This window comes from Blennius ocellaris (assembly GCF_963422515.1).
Source record: "Blennius ocellaris genome assembly, chromosome: 8".
NCBI classification, from domain to species: domain Eukaryota; kingdom Metazoa; phylum Chordata; class Actinopteri; order Blenniiformes; family Blenniidae; genus Blennius; species Blennius ocellaris.
In genome coordinates this window covers 9,608,731-9,631,445 of record NC_137657.1, presented here as the reverse complement: position 1 = coordinate 9,631,445, position 22,715 = coordinate 9,608,731, and the positions used below count along the sequence as shown (strand labels likewise).

The 22,715-nt window shown below is 43.1% G+C and overlaps 2 protein-coding genes across 2 annotated transcripts; both read right to left on the bottom strand.

Annotated features, from left to right (window-relative positions):
• Nucleotides 1–9,881: 9,881 nt before the first annotated feature.
• Nucleotides 9,882–12,684, bottom strand: fam8a1b (family with sequence similarity 8 member A1b). Its single transcript, XM_080501690.1, has 5 exons — nucleotides 12,192–12,684; nucleotides 11,285–11,405; nucleotides 11,034–11,157; nucleotides 10,753–10,892; nucleotides 9,882–10,670 (listed from the first exon to the last, which is right to left on the bottom strand). Exons 1-5 carry the CDS (start codon nucleotides 12,658–12,660, stop codon nucleotides 10,526–10,528), a joined length of 999 nt encoding a protein of 332 aa, XP_080357816.1. The 5' UTR covers nucleotides 12,661–12,684; the 3' UTR covers nucleotides 9,882–10,525.
• Nucleotides 12,685–14,388: 1,704 nt separating this feature from the next.
• Nucleotides 14,389–15,174, bottom strand: fabp4b (fatty acid binding protein 4b). The gene is made up of 4 exons (XM_080501338.1): nucleotides 15,054–15,174; nucleotides 14,790–14,965; nucleotides 14,609–14,710; nucleotides 14,389–14,524 (listed from the first exon to the last, which is right to left on the bottom strand). The coding sequence occupies exons 1-4, from the start codon at nucleotides 15,124–15,126 to the stop codon at nucleotides 14,471–14,473; spliced, it is 405 nt and encodes a 134-aa protein (XP_080357464.1). The 5' UTR covers nucleotides 15,127–15,174; the 3' UTR covers nucleotides 14,389–14,470.
• Between the last annotated feature and the right edge of the window lie 7,541 nt (nucleotides 15,175–22,715).

Below are 22,715 nucleotides of genomic sequence, written 5' to 3'. Positions count from 1 at the left end.
CCTGGTTGCTTCTCTCTCTCTCTCTTTCGCTCTCTCTCTCTCTCTCTCTCTCTCGCTCTCTCTCGCTCAGTGTGTGTTTCTGCCTCTCTCCCTTTTCCCTCTCTGCCTCCCCCCCTCCCCTTCCTTTCTCTCTCAGTACTCCACTGACACAGCTCCTCCCCCAGCCAGCCTCATCAGCCGCATCAGGTATTCATTCAAAAAAACACACTCTACTTGGCTCAGCGCCCAGACTACGCTCACACACAGAGAGAGGGAGAGAAGGAGGGAGGGAGGGAGGGAGGGAGGAAGCAACAGACGGAGAGCGAGGGAGGGAGAATGAGAAGAGATTCAGAAAGGGTTTTGCTCAGACAGACATACTGCCTGAATGTGAACAACTGTGGGATATATTTACATGGGCATATACAACATGCAGAAACACTGACAGAGGAGCGCGCAGGAGAAACCAACAGAGGATTAAATTGCTTTTGTGTGTTAGCATGGCGAAGCCGCGTTAATGCACTGCTCCCTTCTCGTTCATTTTCATATGCAGTTTCCACGTAGTGACAAATCTCCCCCTAATCTGCCCAGTGAGCTGCCCTACAATTACATTCTCAGCCTCTATTCAGCAGCAGAGTAACCCATCAGGACTCCCCAGGCCTCCCCAATCTCTTCCCCAGAGATGTTCCCCTCAGTGCAGGCAGGCAGTGCTGATAAACACCCCCCACCCGCCCACCCGGACACTTGGCACTGGGGCCCTCCTCGCCCTAAGGCCTCCTCCTTATCCTGTGCAGCTGACGGCAGAAAGAGTTATGCAGCAGACAGGCAGCTTTCTGCTCCGCTGCAGGTGAGACAAGCAAGGCATCCCTTCATCCTGCTCTCTTTGACTGCAGACTGGGGAAAAACAAAGACCACAACAAAACACTGCTGCCATCACAATCTTGCAGGATGAACTCATAAAGGCTCCAGAGAAAGTAGAACGTCCTTATGAATGCACCACGAATGGCAAAAATATCCAGAGAAGCTCCGTATTTTTCTTTTAAATCCCTTGTTAATCAGTCTACCTGCTCCTGTATTGATAGTCACACTTTCCTTACTCAGGTGCTACATTTGTTATATACACCATTCATGTTCACCCGTTCATCCCTTCAGCTTGCGAGCTGCAGCCGATCCTCACTGTCTATATCATATATACTGTGATTTTATAGTCAAGCTCAGACGAATGTTTTTTTAATGTGGCAGGAAACAAGAGTACCCAGAGAAAACCCATGCACATCGTTGGAGAACTTTGCTTCGACCCAAAGTCGAGGTTTTGTCGGGGTGAGCTCCACGATGTGCATTCATGTTAGGCATTTCAAATTTGATTTTTACATGCAACCACTGTTTTCTAAAAGCTGCACATAGCTGGAAAACACAAATTGAACGCACATATTGAAACTGTGTTTTCCCAGCTGTTGAACCTGTGTGTATTCTTTGCCAAGAGGCTGCAGCCTCATACTCCCACTGTGACTCATATCTCTGCAAAGTAGCTGCCAAGCTCAACGTAAAAAAACTCAGGAACTACACTTTCCCCCCACAGAGGCAGTGTGATACACGGCAGGATCCCACTGAGAAACACAAGGGCATCTACAAGAGATTGTGGTTTTCGTTTCCTCCGAGTGGCTCACTGTAAATTGAAGGTCAGAATTGTTGTCAGCCAAGTGAGCTGAAATAAGCTTTCCTCTGAGAATTCACAAATCCAATCTGAGTTGCACAGAAGTGAGACGTTCACAGTTGCAGGGGGGGGAGATCAAGAGTGAGAGTGCACCAAGACAGAGCTGTCAAATCTGCCTTGCTCTTTGAAGCCCGATCACAAGCTTCTGCCCCGCAAACTCCTCGACACAGATCAGGAATACCGAGCCTTTGTTGACATGTTTACTGATGCTGCTGAATGCTCTTGCATGCTTATGACTGTAGTCCAACCTGACAGAGGAGTTTTGCTGCCGGTGTTGCATGTGCTCTGTGATCACACTGGCTCTCCGCTATAGACGGAGCTACAGGTGTCACATTCCTCAGTGTGGTGCACAATTAATAAGAGGGAGAACGTCGAACCATACATAAATCTGTCATCGTACAAACATTTTTCGCCACATAAAAACCCCTAAACTATTAAGTAACTGAAGTGCAGCAACAGTAGTACTATTACAGTTGATAGTAGGTGTAAGGTTAAAGCAGTAGTTGTAACAGATCTCGAAGAAGCAGCAGCTGCACACCACTGTCTCAGCAAATTACCATTGCATTACACTTGCATTCCTCCATTTTTAAACACACAGATGTCTCTCTTTCGCACATTCTCATCCACTGTGTCTCAGTGGAAAAGCACCATGAGAATCCAAGTGGGCTCCAGTTGCTGCAGGTTATCACACTGTACAACCCTAACTGTACAAGTTCCTGTTTTTGTGCACTCTTTCATTTTTGTCCACAGGCACACACAAATCTTAAATGGATGCATCATTTTACCTTGAAACTGGTGCAAACAATTATCCAAGCATCGCCTCCCGTTTCCTGTACCACGTCCGTGCAAGTTACACCAAATGTGGCCAAGTGAGTGTCCTTTAATGCAGAGGACATGTCCAGACATGTAGCACTGATTTCGGTTCTACACGGTAAACAGAGCGTGCATGTACTGTAAGCCTGTATGTTGTAAATAGTCACAGATAGGACATAGGAAGATAGTTCCCATGGTGCAGCTTCTTCTGCTGTCATTGCCTCATTCTTGGTTGTTTCTTAGCGTTTCCTGGGAACATCTGTAATCGATCACGTCACTGTTGAATAAGAGTAGAGGTGGGAAAGTACCACATTTCTCTATAAAATATCATTAGATTGACGCAAACGATTACATAAAAATTGATTTTAGGACAATTTATTGTCGAAGCAGTTCTTTAGTAAATATGGCACTGTGACAAAACTTTAACCCTTTGACTACTTTGTTTTATAAGACAATGATTGTCAACATTGCACAAATATCCACATCAGTCTGAGTGTGTCTCAGCACATTAAGGAAAAATCAGCACAAAGTGAAACATCAGCACATTTTTCTTCTTTTGCATACTGTAATTAGGAGAAGAAGCAAAGTCTGGTTTCAGATGTGAACAAAGCAGGGGAAAAAACGACTTCTTACTCTGCTCCTCACAACATGAAATGATTACTGCATTGTAGAGATGAGATAAGTCTTTGTTTAATCCTTGTGTCAATTGACAGAAAATAATTTTCAACTATGTTCATAACCGATTAATCATTTTGCGAATTTTTCAAGCAAACAGAGTCCTGTTCTTTTTGTCCCAGCTTCTCAAATGGCATTATCTACTGCATCAACCAAATTATTTGAAGATTAACTGTGTTTGTCTGATTTTGATTCAACCACATTCACCTTGAAGTAGAAGCTGCAAAATTATAAGAATAATATGAGTATTAAGAATAGTAATGAAAAACCTATATGTTTTGTTGTTTTGTTAAAGTACTTGAGCAAAGTTCAGTGTGTGAGAGATCGAGATCAGCCACAGCGCCCTGCCACGCATCAGTAATACAGAAGATGGACAGTGCAGTGTGGGCGGTGGGATTACGAGGGCATTTGGTATCAGAGCGGGAGGTAAATAACCTCGACTCGGGTCCTGTCGGAGAGCAGACCCGTCTCTGGCTGTGGCGCGCTACGGTTTGGAGGAAACAACATGCATACTCCACGCGATGTGGGGAGAATGTGAAAGCGCTTGCTGCCATGGCAACAAGGCAGCTCCACGGTCTCCAGTCCCCATTAAGAAAGATGGGTGGTAACGTGGCTGTAGCTCAATGGTGGAGTAGCATGACACGCTGAAAGAGCCTATTGAAAGGCAGTGAATTCAGCAGTTAAGGAAAAGAGCAAAGGGACAGCGAATCCACCGGGCAGGTGAGACTGACCTCACCTCGCCTTTTTTTTTTTTTTTTTTTTGGGTGTTCGCTCCATTAGAGGAGTGTGAATGTTACATCTCTTCACTTTTATTCTACTTTAATTAGCACTCATTCTGGGCTTCCGGGAGAAGATGTTTGTGAATTCAACGTTTGAATACAAAGGGCTAATTGTTGAGTTATGTTAAGAGTTCAACGTGACCTTGAACCGTCTTTGGATGTTTAAAAGATCGATTATCAGGAGGCTGCAGCTCTGAAATGACTCTATTAATAGTTCATCTAAATAGTTCCCATTTGTTTTGAAATGGCAAAAACATCCATTATAAATTTCAGAAAATGGTTAAGTATAGATTTTTTTTTTTTTCTCAATAGGATTTTGTTGTTGTTGTTATTTTACCTCAAACAACCTAGTCAGGAGAGTTTTTATTCTGTTTGTCTTGATGCCTCCCATACAAAACATTTTACGAGAGCAGTATGATTCATAGTTGAGGCAGTGGACGTTGATGTGGAGGAGGAGATCAACAACCATTTAATCAACCTGTTACATCAGAATAATTACTATTATTTTCAGCAGACATCTGACAAAAAAAAAAGGACTCTGTTTGCCAAAAAATAAGCAAAATCTTTCTATATATGTAAATCCTCTGGTTGAAAATAAAACAAATGATCAAGCCTCATGCTTCAGGGTCTAATAGTTGTGGTCTTGCTGCAGGAGCTCATTAAACTGAATTCTTTAACTCTGTTTCATGTAGATACTGTGCATGTGGTGAATGCCAGATTCAGCAGAACAAAACAGATTTCATCCTGAGTCCAAGTGCCAAGACTCTTTTCATTCAGCTGAAAATAGCAAGCCACTGCTTACGCACATCTCCAGAACATAGTTTAGGCAACTAAAGGATTGGGTGGGAGTGATTTGTGGAGGAGGAAATACAGCCACTGAAGGGACTCGGTGGGGTTTGTTGAAACGCACGAGCCAAATGAATCAGTAAGACAAAAAAAGGGAAAAAAAATAGTATAAAATGGAGCCAGAAAGCAAAGTTTCTTTTGGCTTCAAATCACAGTTTCCAAACATGCTAATAACAAATTATTTGGGCAAGACGGGAGACTTGAAACAACTTCTCTGACGCGTATAGCATAAGAATGGCGCTGAGATGTGCTGTTTTCTTCCTACCTTTATATATCAAAGCAGGGAACTCGACCATCCCTGAAATGACCTCAGTGAGACTCAGACCGCCAAGAGTTCAATACCCAGTTCACACAACAGGGGGCACTTTATTACATAGACACTATTATTTAATCTTTAATACTACAAATCCAATCTCTTGCGTTCCAAAATATATCTAAAACGAATAAAAGAGAGCAGTGATGATACAGAATTCGGAATTCAAAATGACCTAACATGCATACCTTGTTTTCTTCCATCCATCTGTCCTCCTTCTATTCTGCTTAATCTCGTTCAGGGTCGCTGGTCGCTGGAGCCGATCCCGGCTAACTGACAAAGGAACGAGAAACGACAGTCCATTTCAGCACATGATTGTTTATTATTGCCCTAAGAATTGTACAAAATATGCTCTAATCTGCTGCAAAGTGGTACAGATAGCCCTGATGGCTTGCATTTGTATGTTTTCACCCTGCGTGTGTGCAGGAGCTCTTCACCTTCCAACCACATGCACAAATTGTAACCGAATGGTGCAGCGTCTCCCCTTGTACCCTGTCACCCAATATAAACTGGAATGGGCTGCAGGCCCCCGACCTCATGCCTGCAGGGGGCTCCTGCACCCTGTAACCTTACCCTGCAGAAGATGGATGGATGGAAAATACGTGTAAAAATGCTGCAGACAGTTTCCTCTGCTCTGCCGCTCTAATTAGCTTTCAAAAGGACGAGCTGCTGTTTTCTCCCATTATGATCATATTTAACCGCTGTTTTATTTACGCGCTATAACAGGCTAAATCGCTTTGATGTTTAGGTTTCGGCTTGTTTGGCAGTTTTCGACTGTTTTTGCATAATGCAGCTGTTGTTAGGCAAAAAAATATTCATCACTTCCTCAGTCCAGCGAAGATGAATCTGAGGCACAGCTTCTCTCGTGACACAGAGGACAGAGCAAGCGATGAAGACACAAATATGTCACAAGCCAAGACGAGGATTTCATAACGACAGAAGGGGCAAGATGTGTTTGGTTTTTCTTTAGTTTTTTTTACCCTTCGTTTTCTCATCAGACGTGCAGCAGTTTCATATCTGAGCTCGCGCTCCCCGAAAATCAACACAATCCAACAAAGCGAGAGGAGGCTGAATGTCTCTGCAGTCACTAACGCAGCATCCATGGTTGTCTTGACAACTCAAGCTACTTGCTGCCTTAAGCAGATTTCTTCAGTGTTCGAAAGCACAAACACCCAGAAACTGGCTGTTATGTCATAGAAAAATGCTATGAGTGCTGTGCCTTCCCTCCACACACACACACACACACACACACACAAATTGTAATAGTTCCCAGACTGTAAGAAAGAGACATCACACACAAAAGTGGTGAAACTGAAGGCTACCTACATCTCTTCAGTGTCTGGACTACCAGAATGAAATATGTTTTTCTGTATTTGTTCAGTTGGTGTTTACTAAGTTCACTCTCTCTCTCTCTCTCTCTCTCTCTCTCTCTCTCTCTCTCTCTCTCTCTCTCTCTCTCTCTCTCTCTCTCTCTCTCTCTCTCTCTGGCTTCCTCTTTCTCCAATGTGGACATTAATATTATGTTGGTCATGTCTCCTTGGTTACATAGTTTTTCTCAACATCTGCTTCCTCAGTGCAAGTTCGTAAACCGTTCATCAGAATCTCAAGCAGCTTCAGTGCTGAAAAAAACAAGACCAACACCACCAGTTATCACGAAACGTAACAGACATTTGATGAAAAGTGAAATCACAGACATATTAAATCTTCATTCAGGTTTTAGTTTTACTTCCATCATGAAAAAAAATGAGCAGATCCATGACCAGTTAACCGGTTCTTATAGTATATCGTATAATCCGTGGTAGAGTTAAACATATTTTATTCAAAATATCCATACATTTTGACGATATCGGACAAATTTCCTTTTAAGTCCCTGCAAGCCAAACCAACCCGGGGCCGGCAAACTTCACTCTCGTGACGATGTAATGAAATGATCAGTGAATAACACAAATTTAACATGAACAGTGTGTGCATATTCATGCCACGTCTGTGTGCGTGTGTTACCCGGCGACACCTCTTGTGTTCCAGCAGACGTTCATCTCCCGCCCCAGTCAACAGGTCTCCTCTTCATCAACAGCCCCTTCCACTCAGGCAGAACCCAGCCAGCCTGTAATTACTGACTCCACTTGAGAGGAATACCAGCATGCACAAACACACTGGGAGGAGCGGCAACAACAACAGCGAGCAGAATTTCAGCCCAACACCTGGAGCCTGCAACAGTGTGTGTGTGTGTGTGTGTGTGTGTGTGTGTGTGTGTGTGTGTGTGTGTGTGTGTGTGTGTGTGTGTGTGTGTGTGTGTGTGTGTGTGTGTGTGTGTGTGTGTGTGTGTGTGTGAGAGAGAGAGAGAGAGAGAGAGAGAGAGAGAGAATGTGTGAAGAGCAGCAGCCACCTGCCATACAGGAGGAATTGGTGAGCGAATGACTGAATTTAAGGGCAGGAACTTGATCGCTCGACAAGGGAATATTTCACTCTTCAGTCCAGACTGTTTTACCCTCTCCCTCCGGACTGTACAGATACAGACACATAAGCTGTGAGCCTTGTTAAAAGATCCAGAGAAGGTGGGGAGAACTCAGCCTGGACACTACATAAACCCAATGCCGTATGGCGTGCCATGTGGCAACCAGGAGCTCCATTTGTCACACATGAGATAACACATCATATGAGGGGGGAAAAAAGGAAAACATTATGCAGCCATGATCCATCTGTACGCAGGTGAAGTTGTCGTACTCTTTTTTTTTTTTTTTTGTTATGTTCCCTTTCTCAGCTAACCTGCTGTGATATTTATTAGACAGAAGACATTACACATTACCAAGCCTATTTAACGGATTGCTTCTCAAAAAGAAAGGTGGGATATTTTCATCTAATTTTATCATCTCTTAATATAAGCAATCACTTCCAGCACTGCCATTATTACTCCCACCCACCTTACTACTTCTATAAATAGAGATGATGCGATTTACATGAAAATGTCAATTTTTCATTTTAGATAGATATATATATATATATATATATATAATTTCTTTTTATTTACAGCTAGTTTTTCATTCACTGCCATGGCTGACAGACTTATTGCAAATAATTTCACACAAAGGTTTGACTCAAATTGTTGTGAATAATAAGTCTCTCGCCTGCATATTCTCCATTGGAAAGGAGCCAGAGCATGTCGATACAAAAATAGATTACAAACATGCCTCCACCTCCAAATTGAGCGACGCACACTCTTCTGTATCCAGCGCGGTATTGGTGGGTGGGCAGTGTCTGCCCACACTTCCTAGACCTCTGTGAAGCTCCGACTATGAGTTCTATTATTCCATTGCCTATGGCATCGTGCATGGCAGCCTCTCCTTGGGTGGGGTTGGAGGGGTTGGTGGGGGGGGGTCACTGTAATCTGGGAGTACCATCTGTGGCTGTCAGCTGAAGCTGCCACTTAGTGAGCCTAACACAATCACCATGTCAACACTTGCCAACAATTGGAGCTTCCGCAGTCCCACTCCAAGTATTAGTGACATGCCAGAGAACTCATTTCAAACCAAATGTTTCAGAATCACTGGGGTTTGGGGTGGGTTTTTGTTTTTTTTCTTTGTGGAAGATTTAGTAAAGACTGACTCATGTCATGGGCAAACGGGGAGGGTTTTTTCCCCGTGACTACCACCGGACAACCCGAAAATAAATGTTTTGTATGAAACAGTGCAGTGAGCCCATTCTTCATGATGCATCAGCCAACCTGAACTGAAGTAATAGTTGCAGGACCATAAAATAGACACCAGGTGGAGCCAAACTCCAAAAAAATTAAAATGTATTTCCCTCTCGTTCAGTGTTTCATTTTTTACACAACTGGCAAAATCTATTTCTTGATTTGATCACCAACTAAACTGATCATAGTGGGGTTTGCATGTCATTTTTGACATATGTTTAAATTGAGTAAGATACCTAATCTTCTTCCATTGTTTTAAATTAAAGCCGAATTCAATAATGTAGGTTTGCATAATAGTGAAATATCAACAGAACATCACCATTACTATAACAATCTGTAACATCAATGCACATTATGACAGAATTCTGATACCAGAAATTAATGTTTGTCATATTTAAAAGCATTCTGGATGGTTGGATGAAAATAAAACAGATTTGTAAAGCAATTTGGATAAAATATCAGGGGTCTGTGCGAATTGATACTTCTTGCAGAACATTTACCTTAAAATATTTAGAGTATTTAAGGTTTTGACCACTGTAGAGGAGTATATAATCACAACAATCGGATTTCCTGCAGGACTTTGGATGTGTTCATCAGCGACAGAGTTCACAAGTTGTAATTCTTTCCTCACCCAGCTATTCAGTGTTCACTCATGCAGCGCCGAGTGTGGCAGCGCCTCCTTTCACTGGTAATTTACTAATTCATGGACGTCCTTGGTGACATTTCTGTCCTTCTGCCCATTTTCCTTTTTTCCTACATCTGACAATCTGCCTAACAAATCCAAGCCAAGGCTGTTGAAGGGTGGTGCACGTGGTGAAAGGCAGGACACACCCTGGAGAGGTGAAGGAGCACAATCCCCGACACACAAACACACCCACGTGCATTTCAGGGTCGCCAATTCATATCTCCCGACTCTCATGTGCTTGGATTGTCGGTGGATACTAAACTAAGGAAAGTTGTTGTTTGTATGTGAGAGGTACACAGCACAATGTCCATATATCATAGTCCAGCATACCAGGTGGGAGACACGGAAGGAATAGGTAAGACGGTTGCTATGAATTAGTGGTGGTTTCATTTAATCTTGCAAATGCAAAAAACAATCACATAAAGTGTGTAAATACATCAACCCTTCAATCACACACACATGCTGGCTGTGTAGAGGAGCAAGTCGTAGCAAAATTGACATATCATCTTCTCCTTCAGCAGATCCGAATGTTCCTTTAAATCCGGGGGATTTCAGGGGAGTAAGCCGAGCGACACGCGTCGCCCAAACAGTCACAAAGATTAATCAACAATAAAATCTGACCATAAAAAGATTTAATACAAAGACATACTGAAGGTATAATCTCATAAATGAATGGTTAACAGTGGAAATATTAACTGACATTTACCTTAAATCAGCCAGAGATTTAATAACCAGGCAATGTTTTATGTAGCGTCTCCCATCGGTTTTTTTTTCTTTCCCCCCCGTGTTCAGTACAGACACTGGTTCAGGAGCGCTTTCTGAGTGCAGCATGTAGATTCACATGCAGAAATACAGTGTGTGTCAAGAACCAATCCCGACTTGAAGGGAACTGAAATAGCACATACGGATGTCATTTCTCCTGTGGCGACGTTCAAGTTCTGCAGGTGTCTTTTTCTTTTCTTTTTTTTTTTAAACTCTAAACTCTGTGCCTTGTTCCGAGTTACTGTCGGCCTCTCTCCTGTGCACTTTGGCATCATCTGGCCCTGGTGCGCTTGACAACAATGGTGCCAGCTACCATATCATACACAGTCCGATTGTGCTGGAAAAACAGGAGTGTGATGAAGGCCGGGAAGAAGAAAGCAATGGAAAAGTTCTTGTTCAAGGCTCGGACGGTCGATCTGCGGAGGGAGACGGGAACAGAGGTTGTTACCGTGTGCTACGATACGACTTTGGACTGAAGCTCGGCGATTAACTACTTACGCAGAGAGAGAAACATTAGTTGCCGGCACCACCAGGACCCGGTTCGGCTGAACCAAAACGGACGAGTCACAAGTGACGACTCGGAGTCCGATGAGAAACTTCCCGGGAGTGGCTCCTCCTGCTCCCCAAATACACACAATCTACAGGGGGGGAAAGATGCAGAAGCCTCATTGGCTGATGTCTTTTCCACAGGTTGAAACGCCTTATATTTAAGGCTGTTTAATCGCACGTATTTACCCCCCTGACCATGAGAGGATACACCAGTTTGTCTGTGTACTCACCTCATAGAAACACACCAATATCCGATACACGAGGGCAACGAGCATCATTTTCTGCAGCTCCTCCATAGACGTGTCCTCGTCTATCTCCTCCACTATAAAATGCATGGCGAACTTGGAAACGTCTCTGAAAATTAAAGGGAAACATGGTAGTGCATTGAGATCTCAAACAGGAGTTCTCAAGGATTTGTCAGCAAAAAGCTCAAAAAATACATTGATTTTAGACTTTTCTTGCTCAGCGAAAATAAACTCACTTGATTCCACTGAGGTGCATAATGCTGATAATTATGGTTGCTTTGATGAAAAACAATATGAAGAAATCCACCATCTCAGCCATTAGTCTTTGGAGAGGTGAAGGAATACTATACTCCCGACCTGGTGAGAGAAAACGACAAACAAAAAGAGCAAGTCAATATTGTAAATGTTTGAAGAATTCCAGAGGTAGGTCAATCTTGAACAGCAAGTTCTTTGTTTTTTTTACTTCGATCTCAAAACAGGTATGAGAGGCTATGTCAATATCATGTGAGGAAGCCTGGATTCAAATTTAACTGAACAAATAAAGTGTGTCTGCCAATTATGTTGCCTTCCTGTAATATTTCCAGTGATAAGAGGTTGGGTATATCTAACGGCTAAACTACAAGTTTAAATGCAATATAAAGACACAAAATGATCACAACATCATATATAGAGCAAATCTATTTTTCAGGCTTTACAGTCAGCCACACCTGGAGGAAGGCTAGCCCCTGTGAATATTTTTCAAGCGTAACTCAATCAGGTAAAAATGTTGAATAAAAGTATATTTGCAGGGTCACAGGCAGAAAACACAAGGGGACAAACAGGAACATCTGGATCACAGGCAGGTTTTCCATATATAATAATAATGATACACAAGGATTTTGTTGTTAATGACACACACAGATGATGCATTTGTAAATGTACAACATGGATCAAGTGTCTGGAAATGCCTTCTTGTGATGTTTTGGTGTAAGTGGACCCTGGTACTGTTATTACTCTTTGAATCATTTGTTTTTGAACTCCAGTTACACAAATGAAACTCCTGTCTCTGTCGGGGAATGTTCAGCACTGCATTTTCAAGTTGTATCGTCTGTTTTTAAAGTTCACCAGGGTTTTTTTGTTTTTTTGTTTTTATCCTGGACTCACCTGGTCGCGGAGCGTTTCCATTGTCCTGCGGCTGCTGCTGCTGCGGCTGAGCGGCCACAGCTGCCCCGCCGGCGGCTTCACCAGCTCGGCTGCCCGGCGAGCCGGCGGCCGCGGGTGGATAAGGCGACAAGGTGAGACTGAACGGACCGTTAAGCCAGCTCTGGGACTGAAGGTCAGCGGCCGTCGACGTCCCGCTGGGCGGCTGTAGATAATACGGACAGCTCATGGCTGACGCCGCCAGCCAGCTCTGCCAGGTGACATATCCACTGTAATACTGCCACATCCATGCCTGCAGCTTCTCGCAGTACTCCGCCGTGGCACGGCCCCCGGCCGCGTCCCCTTTACCCGTCGCGTCGTCCTGGTCGCCGGTTCTTTGGGTGGGCTCGTCAATGAGTGGCTTCTCTTGGTAAGCTGGAGATTTATTTCTTCCTTTATCGACTTCCATATTTGTGTTTTCTTTGTCAGCCATGTTTGACTGCGTTGCGTGACGTACGACGTCACTCTTGGGATAAGACATTAACGAGACAACTGGTGTATGGTTCAATAATGGGAGGAAAAAAGAGGATTTCATCCCAATATTATTTATTATGTTAATAGTTTAAGTTGTGTATTCAAAACATATTCATTACTGAACTTCTAAATTCAAATGAATTTTCAATCATCCCCCTTTCATCACAGAACAGTGGTATCGTCCAATCATGTCTTGCCTTTACCAAAACTCGCCACAAGGGGGAGCTACATTTCTGCAAGAGCAGCAAGACTCGGGCTGCAGTGAAGTCTTTCAAATTCACATTATGTAATCATTCAAATGAGCAACTGATGGAGCAAAACAAGTTTGGATGATTGGATGAGTGCTCCGTCTGCAACACACCTATGTGCTCCTTTCAAACATGCATATGAAGTTAATTGACCCAAGAATGCGTGTGGTTGTCCATGCTTGCCCTCTGATGGACTGGCAACCTGTGCAGTGTGTCTCTTTCACCCATAGCTGGCATCTGCTCCGGTATAAAGCAATATAGTAGAGCTTTAAAAGCACATCAGTGCTTCACAAATGACTGGGAACCCAGTAACTGAGGATTTAATTATTAAAACCAGATCATAAAGGTGAAATGTTTCTATAAAATGTGTAAATATAATCTGAATGGGCAGTTTTCCCCCCATTTGTGCAACAACTTATCTGTTAAAAAAAAAAAAAATCAATTTTAGTATGCAATCATTTGTCCTAAAGCAATATAAAATTGATTAGGTTGCTTTATTCAAACCCATTAGCAACACACAAAAGTTGCTGTGAGAAACATCTAAGTGAATACAGTGATTAGTATAGAATAAACCAATAGATCAAGTAAAATGAGTGCACAGATGGAAGTTGCTGAGTGCATTCAAGATTAGCCAGAGAGGATAAGTCCATACAAGAATTTATCAGCAGATTGTGTTTAAAGTGGTAAAACCATTTCAATGAGTCTGCATCCACACTCTATCCCAAGTAAGCCTAATCCTCAACAATGGGGTATTCAAAAACCAAAAGTTTTGAAGTGTACAGAATTCCCATCAGTATAATAGCAATTAAAAGCCCCAAGTTATTTCACCATACGTTCCAAACGTGCACATATTCCTAGAAAGGCATGTGTGCATGCAGCTCTCCAGACAATGAATCGGATTGCCATTAGTCTGCAGTCATTGTTGCTTGACCACCTCCTGGGGTCAGTCATTCACCACAGCCTGGAAATCTCCTGGAGGATTTATGCCTCAGCCTACTGCTCCAAAGAAGCCTAATTAAAACAAATTACGTGCGCTTGCTTGAACTGCATGTCTGTGCATCAGAGACAGGAGGCCTAGTACAGAGGTCACTGCTCCCGAACCCCAAGGAGGGATTTGGCCCACTCACCTCCCACATCAGCGCTTAATCGGACTGCTGATTTTGGACATGCCACTTTGCTTTAAACTGAAGGCTTTTGTTACACCACCCCCTTTGCAAGTTCTACATTTTACACATTTGCAAAATGGACAAAACTTGATATTGCAAAAATGGTTAACCCCATGCTCCTACATTAGCCACTTTGACACTTTGCTTTTAAACGCTTATGCTTTGACACAGATGATTTAATTTACATTATTTCCATCAAGACTAACATGAAAGTAATGTCCCATTAATTGACCACATTATTGAATAATCACATACTCCGGTTTTACAGTTCAGAATTTATTTGCAAGTTTGGCCACAACTCAGTTTGGCTTCTTTGAACAGAACAGGTGAAGGCAGGAAGACTCAGAAAAGAGCGTTACGCAGCCTTCTCGTAGGTCCTCACTGCAACAACGTCACCCATGACACATTTCTGTTGGAGGACAGAATGCATTTAGTTTCAGAAACCTAAAAAAAAGGCAACGTTATGAGACGACTATAAACTTCAGTTACTCACTGCTATGAGTTTTCCATCCTGAATGTCTCGCTCCAGTGTGGTGGTTTTCCCATCCCACGTCTGTTTCTGCACCAGCTTGCCACCTTCGAGGGTCATGGTGGTCTGCAAGGCAACGTGCATCAGTTAGGGAGAACAAACTGGGAGAGGGGGGGGGGGGGGGGGGAGAAGAGGAGGAACCCACCTTTGTGCTTCGACCGTCTGCGGTGGACTCGTCGAACTCCTCGTCCAGCTTGAACTTGAACTCCGTGGTCTTGAACGTGCTCTCGGCCTTCATGGAAATGAGGCCGCCGTCGCCCACGCTGAACACCAGGTTGGGTTTGGCCATGTTGCCCATCTGCCTCGTGGCGAAGCCCACGCCTGCAACACAGGGAGACATGCATGCTGCAGCGGGAGGAGTGCGCCCCACACCAAACACCGTGCAGTGAAATCAAAGGAGTCACATTACCGATTGCCTTCATGTACTCGTCGAAGTTGTCGCTGGAAATCAGCGTCCAGTTGCCAACAAATTGCTCGACCATGATGGAGAGACTGCAGCGCAGGCGAAACGGCTCCCGGTGGATGTTTGGGTTTTGGGATGGAGAGGCGCGAGGGAGGAACGGGAGGCGTCTATTTGAAGCCCGGAGGAGCACGTGTTCGGCGTCCGGACCACCAATCGGGAGCAGGTGCAGTCGGGACGTTGCCGTGGAAACGAGAGGATTTAGTGGGCGTGGCTATAAATCAGATTTAATGACATGTGTGACGGGCGTGCCCGCGCGTTGATCACAGTCATGATGTGAGATTTAATGTCAGCTGAGTCGGTGTGTGCCGGGCAGCATGTGGAGGGCACGATGCAGTCACATTTGTAGCATTCCTCAGACCTCCTCAGGAGTTTAATTTACTTTTTTTTTTTTTTTTATAGATCATTTGTGATGTACTTAATAGGATAGAAAAATATATATTCAAGCGCTACTCATCTGATTCGTCAGTACAATGATTCAGTACAGTGAGAGAACAGAAAAGTAGCCAAAATTGAAAGCGTGATTCTATTAGAAAATATTGTATTTCAATGAAATATAATCCTCTGCTCTCACACACGTTTTTAGTTAAATTACTGTGTAATTTGTAGAGTAGATTTCTCCAGAAGCAGCACGCTGTCCAGTGTGTGGAGAGTGTTGATGATAGCTGTCACCACTAGGTGGCGCCACGTGAAAAGCAGTTCACTTTGCTCTTGTGTTGTATAACGTCCATAGTGTCGACTGACTCCATGAAAAGTATCCTATGAAGTGAGGGTTTTTTTTCATGCAACACCAGAATTCTGAAGTTATTTCTTTTTTTTCTTTCTATTTTATATGAGCCATCAGATTATTGATTTTTTTTAACTTGTTATTTTTGTGAGCGGTTTTAATGTTTGGGTAGAAATGCTAGACTGCGGTGCACTGCCTTCCAGTGGCTTCAATAAGACACCGCAGTACCAAGAATCTAAACCAGGTTGGCATATTTGCTATAATTGCTATAATGGTTTGTATTTCAAGCAAAACAAAAAAATAAATAAATAAATAAAACCGAGAGAGAAAGAAAAAACTGGGTTCAATCATCAGACATCTGAGATTGGGTGTCACTTTATAGTAGGTAATTAGGCTTTTGGGGGATTGGCCTCATCGATTCTATTTTGAGATCAGTGCAAAATGCAGATAACAACACAGTTTTATATATTTATGTATTATATTCAACAATGAAATGAAATGGTTTGTTCCCCTGATCATTTTGGTTCAGAGCTGTTGGGCATATATAAGAACTTGTTGGTACTTTGGATGATAATGCCAACAGTGAATAATAGAAAGACAGGCATGATTAATAACGCTCAGAGCAAATCAAATCCAGCTCAGATGCGGGTCCTGTGATATGACTCATCTGTGGACTGAGCCATTACGTCTCACCTCGATCTCACAACAATTAAAGAGCTTCACAATGTGGTGGAAAAAAACTCTTTTAACCCTTCTTTTTGAGTAATGTGGTGCTTTTTTATAAATCACTTGTGCAAGTTATGAGTCAATTGGTGACGTATAAATCAAAGTAGTGAGTCATAGAGGTGTATATATATATATATCAGAATGACAACATGTTTGCACGTTCTAACAACAATTTTACTCAATCATTAGATGAAAATAGTTCATACAGTATTTGTTTGTTTTTTTATCTCATCTCTGCCAGTTACATAACACAAGAACAGTGATGAAGCTGCTGACAGTGAATGTGGGTGCAACAAACTGTCCCAAAGGACCCCATTTTCATCCTGTTCTCTCAATGCTGGATTTGTGAGTCACTATGGCAGCATGCCTGGATGCCTTCATAATTCAGTGTTATACATTTTTGAGTTTTTATTTAGATCATTTAATCATCCGCTAAGTGTTGTGCCAACCTTCATCCTGTGTGGATGTTGTGGTTGATGCATTGGGGAACAATCTCCATCAGGAGGTAACCGGTGACACTTCAATTCATCAAATGTCAAATACAAAGATGTCGTGAGGCTGTCACACGGCTGCAAAGTTTGATTTCATGGTCCACATACCATTATTGTTCACTCACTTCAGTGGCGGCCAGTAATGACGCGATAGCCACGGAGGCGGGGCAGTGATATATATTGTGGAATGTTGTTTACCAATCAGATAAGCCGATTACTGCTTGTCCTGTCACCCGGGGGGTTCTCGGCCTACACACAGGTGCCATCCAGCAGGCGCAGAGCCCATCTAATGAACATGAACTCTTGCTGGCATCTGCAGAGAAGTCCTTTCCTTCTGGTTTTCATCAACACTTCAGCCCCCATTGATGGGAGAACAGTGGCCATGAACAAAAGCTGTATATACTGTACAAACACAGCTCTGAGCGGCAGCACACTGACTCATTCTTCAGTGTGTGTGAGAACGGAGGGGGACCCCTTTCAGCTCCTTTGTGTTGGTGTCTGTCAACAGTGTAGTTGGAGGCAGAGCCCATTGTGGCGGCCAGTGTTTCGTATTGACACAGGGCCTCGTTCAGCTTGTTCCCAGGGTCCAACCTGAGGACTCATGAATAATGGAGAGAGGATCCTCAGGGCCAAAGAAGAGTTTGCAAGTCTGTTGAAAAAAAACCCTACAACTTCACATGCCATCAGGTAAAACGAGGGTCACAGCTGATCGGGTTCATGATGGGAATGCCAGGACCGGGCAGAGTAGTTGCAATTCATCGTGTGATTCATTTAACAATTTGTAATTCAGATTGTGAATCTCTTCCATCTTCTTTGATGTTTTTTTTTTTTTTTTTATTGTATTCCCTCTGCTAAGCTTTAACTCTCAGTAAGCCATTCCCCGAGGTAGGGGATACATTACCCGTATGTACAAGTCAAGAAAGCCTTTCGGCAGTCCTTTTCAAGTCGAGCAGTTTACATTTGACCCTAATCTCTGCCTCATAAACCAAACCCCAAAGGCAGCAACTCATCATTTATATGAAACTTCCTGCTGAGTTGTCAATGCATCTAGAATCTTCTACAAACGAGTCATGATTTCCTTTAGAATCATTCGTCTTTAACCAAAATATCTCTCATTATCACTGTATCATATTAAAGACACACGCATAGTTAAATTAGTCCCCATAGTGTGTGTATACACGCACGCGCACACACACACACACACACACACACACACACACACACACACACACACACACACACTCACACACGTCAATCTTCTATACCTCCTGTTTGGAGCTTTGTTCCAAACCCCAGCTATTATTGAGCAGGTTGCAATCAGAACATGTGGTCTCGCATGTAAAATAAGAAAAAGAAGACTGATTATTAGTTGTTGTTTTTTCTTTTAATGACAGAGTGTGTGCCACACCTTTGACACCAACAGGGGGCATCACGTCAGGTCAGGTTCCCAGCAGTTCCAAATTTTGGGGCTGAATGGCTCACACGACCTGAGTGATGTGCCCTCTCTGCTTCGCCTTCTTACATGGCTGCCGGAGGAACAGGAGGGTGGGCGCCAGCCGTCCTGCTCAGCCAGTGTGTGTGTGTGTGTGTGTGTGTGTGTGTGTGTGTGTGTGTGTGTGTGTGTGTGTGTGTGTGTGTGTGTGTGTGTGTGTGTGTGTGTGTGTGTGTGTGTGTGTGTGTGTGTGTGTGTGTGTAAGGTCAGGGAGGTGCCTCTTGCCAGTGTGCTTTGAGCTTTTTCATGCTTCCTGCTTTGATCTTCTCTCTCATCCCCTCATCCCACACGCTCCCTGCGCCCCAGGCTTCTGGTGTGCAGCACACCGACAGTGGGGCTTGAGAGGGGTGAGTATGTGTGTGTATGTGTGTGTGTGTGTGTGTGGGGGGGGGGGGTTCCTCTTACAGAGGCTTTGCTTGTTCTGTCAATACAGGGAGAGCTGCCCATGGGGCACAGCCAGCGGGTGCAGAGTGCGGTGGGTGGAGGGTTCACCAGGAGCTAAAGTGATGCATACTGTACAGTTCTCTGCTCCTCTTTTATGCTCCTTTAGATCACCCAGTAGTGGGATGGGATTCTTGTGTGAAAAACAACTGCAGCGGTGCTCGGAGGGTGGCCTCCTGACCCCTGACAACATGGGAAAGTGCACCCCTCAGCTGGTAGTTATATAAAGACGAACCAGAGTCATGAGAATCCCCGATAAATCACCCGGCTTGAGGCCACTCGTGTCTCTCTGCATCTCACATGCAGCTATTATTTTCTATGGGTCAGTATAATGTGTTCCTTTTGTTTAGCATTCTAAATAGGCAGTGTTCAAAGCGTCACCATGTAATCTGCGTGACAAGACGTTCAGACATTTACAACGGCAGCAAGATGATCATGTGAATATTTGTCAAAAACTATACTTTTATTAGTCCCCCGCGTCATCACTCGAGAGCCTGCTAATCCTCACATAACCCCTCGCACATACACACTGTCTCGCCCCAACCCCGACTGTACCCCACCTGCTGGTGCCAGACTGGGAATCACAGATGCAAAGGCACAGAGCGCAAGCCATAATAGAAGATTAATTGGAAAGGGGGAGCACTTACCTTTATTTAGACATGTGGTAAGTGTTAGGCAGGGACAAGCAACTCAACCGTCTGAGCAGATGACTGCATTTAATATTTCATGACAAACTTTCAGGGAGGGGACTATGGGGGGGGATTCTGGGGGCTGTGTGGTGCAGCTCTCATACAAGCGTCCCTTTCAAGACAGTGATGGAGATTATCAGTGTGCATGGTATTTCTATTGTAAACATTTTGTGTCAGCCCCCCCCCCCCCAAAAAAAATCTCTATTTCCAATAGAAACATGGTGACAGGAGAGCTGTGAGGATACATGTAGCAAGTGTAATCTGCCAGTTTTTTAATGGTTCTCCTATAACAAAACGGGAAGCAAAAAGCCAGAAAATCTTTTTTTTTGCATACATGCATGTTGCATATGAAATATAAATCCCAGGATATTGCAACAATATGGGAAATGATATAGAGCAAAACGCAATAAAAGCAGCAACTATTTTCTTTATAGAGTGAAAAAATGTCCCCAGAAATGATTGAATCGGGACTTGCTGGGATTCTGATGCATGTTTGTGAGAGTGGGGGCAGAATGAAAGAGTAAATGGGTTGTGCTAACAGGCTTTCTGCAGATCACTGGCAGTTTGACTGCAGTGGAGAGTAATGGGGCTGGCAGGGCGGAATCAATTACTGGCCACAACAGATTTTCCCACAGGTCAGAGCTTGGGAAAGCAGTACTTTACTGCAGAGCAGACAGCTGGCACAGAGCATCCACTGGGAAAGGAGCCGGCTCTCAAAAAAAAAAATACTTTTTTTCTTTTTTTTCTTTTTTAATAAACTTGTGATACGCTTTAAATGGGCTATTTCTGCTTTTCTATGACATTTTTGTTTTAATATAAGCAGTTACTCTATGATCAGATTTGATTTCATTTTGATTTTGACAAACAAAACACACAAGCCACCAAAATACTTCAGTTTCCTCATCAGAAGTTGGAAAACTCAGTGTTTTAAGTCAGTTCTAAGCATCGTAGCTGTCATTCACAGCAGAACTGCTCTGAAACATAGATTTCATTTCCAGAGTGACCAATCACGGACGCACACACACACGCACGTGCGCACACACACACACACACACACACACACACACACACACACACACACACACACACACAGAAAGAAGTCATTGTCACAATCCACAGCTTAACTAGACTAATAATTCACAGGGGCTGTGCAGACCGCTCCATGTGATGTAAACCAAGAGATACATTTCAATTAGAGACCCAAATCCCCTTTCACCTTAACACACACTCAAACACACGTATACACGGATGCACACACTCCATTGATATGCAAACAATGTTTTTCCTGTGGCAGCACAATGTGTGGCCTTAAAAGTAGCTCGCTCCACGGTCCTGCTTTCTCTGTGAGGACATCACGTGCTGTTGCCTGTTGCGCTTATTTGGGAACTGGTCCTGTGATCTGCCTTCCCTCTATTGTGAACTTGCATAAGTTAACTAGTAATGGGCAGCATAGTGGTAAACCGTAGGAACAATACCATTGTGCGTGAGGGCCTTTGTGTTGGAGTGTGCACCATTGTTGCAAATAGGATGAAATAGATTTGCTTCAATCAACAGTGACTTAAGTCATCTATGTGAATGTGTTTTTTATTCTATTTAAAACCAGCACATTGAACCTCTCCACATCGACGTCAAGGTATCGTTTGAATCGTTCCCGAGTTCAGTTCATGTCCTGTAATTGACTCCAAGCTCTGTAATTGGCAGCAAGAACTGAGATCCTGGTGTCAGTGTCATGACCCGAGTTGATATCCTCAGAAAAATAAAAAAAACAAGAAAAAAAAACCCTGCTAAACAAAGAAACAAGGAAGTGAACATATCCTCCCTGGCTTTACCTATCCAAAAAGCACACACAGAATGGATGCCAACAAAGGCAGGAAAGTAAAGAATGAGAAGGCGAATGTATTATGGTCAAACAGTGGGAATGAGTCTCAGGCCTGGTCTGGTCCCTGCCCAATATAGCGCCTGGGTGCTGCCTGGAATGAGAGGGGACAGACAGGAAGCTGTGGCCCATAGGATAACATTGTTGCATGGAAGCTGTCTGGGAGACATTTCCCTCGGCCTGACAACCTCTTTAGGACCAGCATGGGTGGCATTTTTACTGCCTTACATAATATGTCACACCTCATGTATATATGCAGCAAAGTTCATAAATCCCTTATAACGTCCTCGTATTTGAATAAAACATGAACAAGGAAATGATCTCACTTCCACACATTTCTCTCAAATAACCCCCTCTTTCTTTCTCTCGACACTGTTATTGCAGGGGCGGAAGGAACACATGAAAAAAAATCTTCATGTGCACTGAATCATTCATATATTTGGGGAAATTTGACATTTTAACACCATGTGATCTGCTTCACTACATAAGACTCGACGAATTACTGCCACAATCTGGAATATTCAAACTTTTTGATCTACATATTTGCAGCCAATAGATTTAATGTCACCATAGAGAAAATTCCACCTTTATACCTGCACCACTTTATGAAACAAATTCCCATATTGTCATTTTTATACATTCATTTTTGTCTGAGAAATGCACTTTTGAATATTTTTCATAGATAAATGTAATTGAATGCGTCGACAGAGGATGCAGTTAATTGCTTTTAAAAAAAACAACTAAGTAAGAGGTCAAATATCTATATAACCATAATATGTCCAAAAATAATTTTAAGGCGAATTTCCAGAAAATTGCATATTATTCATATTGTAGGACACCTGCAGTCAGGAAGAGCTTTTTCCCAGTAGGGTTAATCTCAAGACAGAAGACATGAAATATGTGTCATTATTATCAACAGCTTTTCAAATCTGAATGTATATAAACTTTTTGTTTTCTTCTAACTTTAAAAAGTGAAAAAGAAAATCCTGAAGATTAACACATAAATAAGGTTAAATGTTCAGATTCCCAAGTATTATAATGAGTACCTAAAGGGTTAACTTTGGATATATTGATTCTTGAAATTGTAAATTATCTTTTAAAAAGGTTAAAATGTTGTGAGAGGCAGCTTGGATATGTCAAAATGACTTGCGAGGCACAAATGTAATGGA